The following is a 5,603-nucleotide window of genomic DNA, read 5'->3' as shown; positions in this document are numbered from 1 at the left end:
CTGCATTGTAGTAGAAAGGATTACAGGATTATACTTATGAGGTTGTAGTCTGACCATGAAATGAAATGATGCTTATGTTGTAGAGCAGACAGTATACTAGGGAGGACAGCAGCTCTGCGTCCCAAATGTAACACTATCCTCTTTCGTGCACTAATTTTGACCAAAGCCCTGGACCCTGGTCAACCATAGTGTACTAGATGGGAAATGAACCGGGTGCCATTTGGGATGCTCATCAGTTCTCTTTTGTTTGTTGATATTGTTTTGTTGTCAGACAGTATGTGTTGATAGGACATCTGTTTTTGTTTTCCTGTTTCCCCTCAAATCATTATAGACCTTGAAGGTATTTAACAAGCGTTTACTCAAGCATCACCCTCTGGAAAACAATATATCTAAATACATTCTGTGTGTTTGAGTGCCATCCAGACCTCTAGCTTCAGGGGATTCAAGTTTGTTGATTTATTGCAGGCGGAGTTAGTTTGGGCTCTGAACGTGGAGATGGGTATATGAATGTTCCCTCCCTGGGGGTCTCTTCCCTCCCTCTCTGCCCCAATTGAAGATGGAGGGGGTTGAAACGGGGAAGGGAGGATGTCTGGCACCAGCTACAAATGAACAGTTGAAATGTTGGCCTAGGTCTAATCAGTTAGTAGCATAACGCTTGCTGGCTTATTTTGGCAGCCACTTCAGGGACTCTGCAATTAGGTCCACATGGATTATATCAGGGGATTATTTGGTACTTTTTAATTATTATTTTATATATATATTTTTCTATTTTACCCCCTTTTTCTCCCCAATTTTTTGCTATCTTGTCTCATCGCTGCAACTCCCCAACGGGCTCGGGAGAGGCGAAGGTTGAATCATGCGTCCTCCGAAACATGACCTGGTTAAACGCTCTTAACACCCGCCAGCTTTACCCGGAAGCCAGCTGCACCAATGTGTCGGCGGAAACACCTTTCAACTGGTGTCCGGGGTCAGCCCGCAGGCGCCCGGCCCCTCCACAAGGAGTCGCTAGAGCGCGATGAGCCAAGTAAAGCCCCACCGGCCAAACCCTCCCCTAACCCGGACGATGCTGGGCCAATTGCGCGCCGTCCTATGGGACTCCCGACCACGGCTGGTTGTAGTAAGCACAGCTCGGGATATGAACCCGGGACCATAGTAACACCTCTAGCACTACTGCATGCAATGCAGTGCCTTAGAGCCCCCGGTACTTTGTTATTCTTAATGCCAGGGCACTATTTGTAGCTTCGGTGCTCAACAAAGTATATTTATAAGCCCATTATCTCATATAGCATAGCTCTCAAACACTTTCAGATAGGCTAACAATTGTCAGAACAGTGGCCAGGCCAGAGCAGGGAAAGGAAAGTGACGCCATCTGGAGCAGTGATGGATTCCTAGAGACACATGACTTCCTGACCAAAGTCACATTTTTACAAAGGTTGGGAAATGAAACCATTGGTTTGTCCCAAATAGCGCCTTTATCCCTATGAAGTGTACTACTTTTGAGTCTATGGGCCTGAAATGTAGTACACTATATAAGGAGTAGGGTGCCATTTGGGACATAGAGCTCCGACTCTAAGAACATTCTTTATCTTAATTATTCCTTCTTACCCCCCTCCTCTCCACAGAGACGATATCCAACTCTCAAGACTCCTACCAGGAGGCGTTTGACATCAGCAAGAAGGAGATGCAGCCCACTCACCCCATCCGCCTGGGCCTGGCCCTCAACTTCTCTGTCTTCTTCTACGAGATCCTCAACTCCCCAGAGAAGGCCTGCTCACTGGCCAAACAGGTCGGGAAAATGACACAACACAGAAGCCCACACTGGCGGCATCCCACTCTGCACCCTATACCCTATATAGTGCTTTATTTTGACCGGGACCCATATGGTTTGACCGGGACCCATATGGTCAAAAGAAGTGCACTATATAGGGAATAGGGTGCCATTATGTGGTGCGCACTATACAGGGACAGAGATGTATTATATGCCCTCTCTCTCTCTACCTTTCATCTCCTTGTTCATATGCGTATATCAACCATTTTATTATTTGTGTGTGTGCTCGTAGGCCTTTGATGACGCCATCGCTGAGCTCGACACGCTGAGCGAAGACTCGTACAAAGACAGCACCCTCATCATGCAGCTGCTGAGAGACAACCTCACAGTAAGTACCCTCCTGCCTCCCTCCACAGAGCCACGAGATTGGTCACTGCTGCACCACATCTGCCCACCCTCCACCGAGTGACATGATTGGACACATCCCACCTACATCCATTCACCAACACAGGCACTGACTGCAACCCCCTCTAGTGTATGTGCGTCTTAGTTTAGTGTTTTAATCTCAAGCAGTGCAATATGTGAATGATTAGCTATGATTATAGGGGTTTGAAATGATTTGACCTAAGTGGAGCACATGTATAATATACCATTTAGCTTCACTTTTATCCAAAGTGACCTACAAAGTCACCTAATTTTTAGATGGTGACTTCTGAAATGCTTATGGTCAGTGCATTGTTAATGTTTTTGTCTTGTGTGTTTCAGCTATGGACGTCTGATAATGCAGCAGATGAGCCAGAGACTGGAGAGGAAGGAGAGAACTGAGATGCTCCCTGTCCTTCCTCGCCAAGAAAAAAAAAAGAGAAAGACCCCAAAAATATTTTACACTTCATTCCTTATTGTTCCACTCGAAATGATTCTAGTAATGAACGCCTGTCGTTACCAAGGAGCTGTCAGTATGTGGGAAATTTAAATAATTTTCTTTTTCACCATGACTCAGAGTTTTGGTATGAATAAAAGCTAAATTAAAGTAAATAATATCGCCATTCCTGAGTTTGTGTTTGTCCCGGCCTTCCTGATGTGCAGTTTCTGCTGTAGAAAAGTATTCGCTTCACTTTAACATCAACATTAACTGTCTGTCCAACATGACAATATAGGATGTATGTGTATGTACACTCCCGTACATATATATTTGGACAGTGATGCTAAAACTTGTAATTTTGCTCTGTGCCCTAGCATTTTGGATTTGAGATCAAATGTTTTATGGGACAACGGTACAGACTTTCCTTTTTTTGTGGGGGGGGGTTCACCTTTTAGAAATGAATGTACTTTTTGGAAAGTATTTGGACAAAATCACTAATAGTGTTCCATTTAGTCAAAAGTTTAGTATTTAGTCTCATAGTCCTAGCAGTGTCTCCATCAAGCTTCTGACTTTGCAAATAATTTTGGTTGTTTCTGATCATTTTGTGCCCAATAGAAATGAATGGTAAATAATGTGTTGTCATTTTGTGGTCACTTTCTATTGTAAATAAGAATATGTTTCTGAACACTTCTACATTAATGTTGATGCTACCATGAGTACGAATAATCATGACTGAATTGTTAATAATGATGAAAGATCATACCCCCAAAACATTCTAGCCTTTCACCATTACCAATAACAGTGGAGGTTAGGGTTTTCTTTTGGGTATGATATTTATGCATCTAACTTTCCCACTCATCATTAGCCATGATTATCCGTAATCACACATTCATGTAGACGTGTGCAGACACATTCTAGTCTTACTTCCAATAAAAGTGACTATACAATTACGCAATACATTATTTACCATTTCTATTGGGCACAACATAATCTGAAACAACCAAAACAAACTGCAATTGCATCTAACCAATGGGTAGTCCCAAGCTTGGTGTTGTCCGTGCGTGCTGGGAATATGGGCCCAAATACTACACTTTTTGACTACATTTAATACACTAAGTGAATTTGTCTAAATACTTATGACACCTTACAATAGGGGGACTAGATACATAATGTGCTTTAATTTCTAAACGGTGAAAAAAAAGCCTAAAATAGACCGCCCGAGTGGCGCAGGGGTCTAAGGCACTGCATCTCAGTGCTAGAGGCGTCACTACAGACACTGGTTTGATTCCAGGCTGTATCTCAACCGGCCGATTGGGAGTCCCATAGGGCGGAGGACAATTGGCCCAGCGTCATAAGGGGTAGGCTGTCACTGTAAATAAAAATTTGTCTTAACTGATTCGCCTAGTTAAAGAAATATTGAATAAAAAATGCAATAAAAGTTGACATTCTGTACTGTCGCATAGTATGAAACATTTAATTTCCAATCCAAAATAGTTGATTTCAAGTCCACATTGCTGGAGTGAAGAGCCAAATTAAATGTTTTTCTTCACTGTCCAAATAAATATATGTGTGTGTGTCCAGAAAGATCTATTTTGTACATTATGAAAGACCATTTGCAAACAGCGAGCATGGAGCAGCCTGGGCATATGGTGGGGAGGGAAAGAAATGTCAAGCTGACCCAAATTTTACAGCTATTCTGGCGTGCCTCCACGGTTTGGTCTTCCAAAAAAGGTTGCAAGGTAGTTGCATCTGCCAGCACCTGCTGGACCATGTAAGCCAACCTGTCATGTTGGTTTTGTCCCAAATGGCACCCTGTTCCCGTTATTATGCACTACTTTCGACCAGAGCCCTCGTCAAAAGTAGTGCACTATGAAGGAAATTGGGTGCTGTTTGGGATGCAGGTTGTATGGTAACTTGAATACTCCTGCCACCTGTATTGTATGAAGCTGCTGAGGTTGTCCAGCCAGTGGTTGCCTCCCTATTACCTATATTAGTGCACTACTTTTGACATGGCCCTTAGGGCTCTGGACAAATGTATTGCACTATATACGTGTTATTTGGGATGCAGACTCAGCAGAGCATGTGCTAAACATGGGCTCTTGTTACAAGGTCTCTCCCTTTTCGGAGGTCACAACAACTCCTTCCTAGTTATTATATTATTCAATGTTGAGGTGACCATGTGTTACTTTTTAGCATGTCTGACAGTAAAAAGGTGGCACTTTATGAAGACAAAACAAGTGAAATGACAATGCATGCCCATTTTTCAATGTACACTGGAATGGGAATCAATATTGCATACACAGAGTCCCATTTGTTTTTGCTTAGTACTTTTCATTGCAGGTTTGTGCACATGTTAGAGGGTGTGTGGTTTGTCCAGTGATTGTCTTTAGAGATTCGGACCACTTTTGTGGTTTTTGCTAACCATTGATTGTCGTCCCCAAACTCTTGTGAAAAATGTGTAATTGCCTACGGAACATCTATGTAACGTTAATAAACATGACATTTTATAAATCATACATTTTGTGAGAATACATTGTTGAATTGATTAAATGTATGTATTAACCTTTAACACCATTGAGACCAGGGTCTCATTTCCAATGGCGCTCTGAGAAGAACCGTTCAAGCAATGTGAGGAGGCCGCTTGGTCTAAACCAATTTCCGCTAGCATCCGTAGCAGGAGTGCGTGATCAACTGTATTGAATGCTTTCGACGGATCAATATGAAGTGCAGCGCAGTGCTGTTTCCTGTTTAGTGCATTAACAATATTAAAACAAACATATAAACTCAACATGTAAGTGTTTGGTCCCATGTTTCATGAGTTGAAATAAAAGATCCCTTAAATGTTCCATATGCACAAAAAAACTTGTTTTGTGCACAAATTTGTTTACATCACTGTTAGTGAGCATTTCTCCTTTGCCAAGATAACCCATCCACCTGAAAGGTGTGGCATACCAAGAAGCTGATTAAACAGCA

At 42.5% G+C, this 5,603-nt stretch overlaps 1 protein-coding gene across 1 annotated transcript in view; it reads left to right on the top strand.

Moving 5' to 3' along the window:
* LOC123994871 (14-3-3 protein zeta-like) overlaps window positions 1-5,146 on the top strand; it is a 26,353-nt gene extending 21,207 nt beyond the window's left edge. Inside the window, exons 4-6 of the mRNA XM_046297935.1 lie at window positions 1,623-1,786; window positions 2,061-2,156; window positions 2,534-5,146. Coding sequence (XP_046153891.1) covers window positions 1,623-1,786; window positions 2,061-2,156; window positions 2,534-2,593 — 320 coding nt within the window. The 3' untranslated portion in view covers window positions 2,594-5,146. The remainder of the gene's footprint in view (window positions 1-1,622; window positions 1,787-2,060; window positions 2,157-2,533) is intronic.
* The last annotated feature ends 457 nt before the right edge of the window (window positions 5,147-5,603 follow it).

This window comes from Oncorhynchus gorbuscha, linkage group LG14, assembly GCF_021184085.1.
Source record: "Oncorhynchus gorbuscha isolate QuinsamMale2020 ecotype Even-year linkage group LG14, OgorEven_v1.0, whole genome shotgun sequence".
NCBI classification, from domain to species: Eukaryota; Metazoa; Chordata; class Actinopteri; order Salmoniformes; family Salmonidae; genus Oncorhynchus; species Oncorhynchus gorbuscha.
Note: the sequence above shows the minus strand (reverse complement) of the source record. Positions and strands in the feature narration are given on the sequence as shown.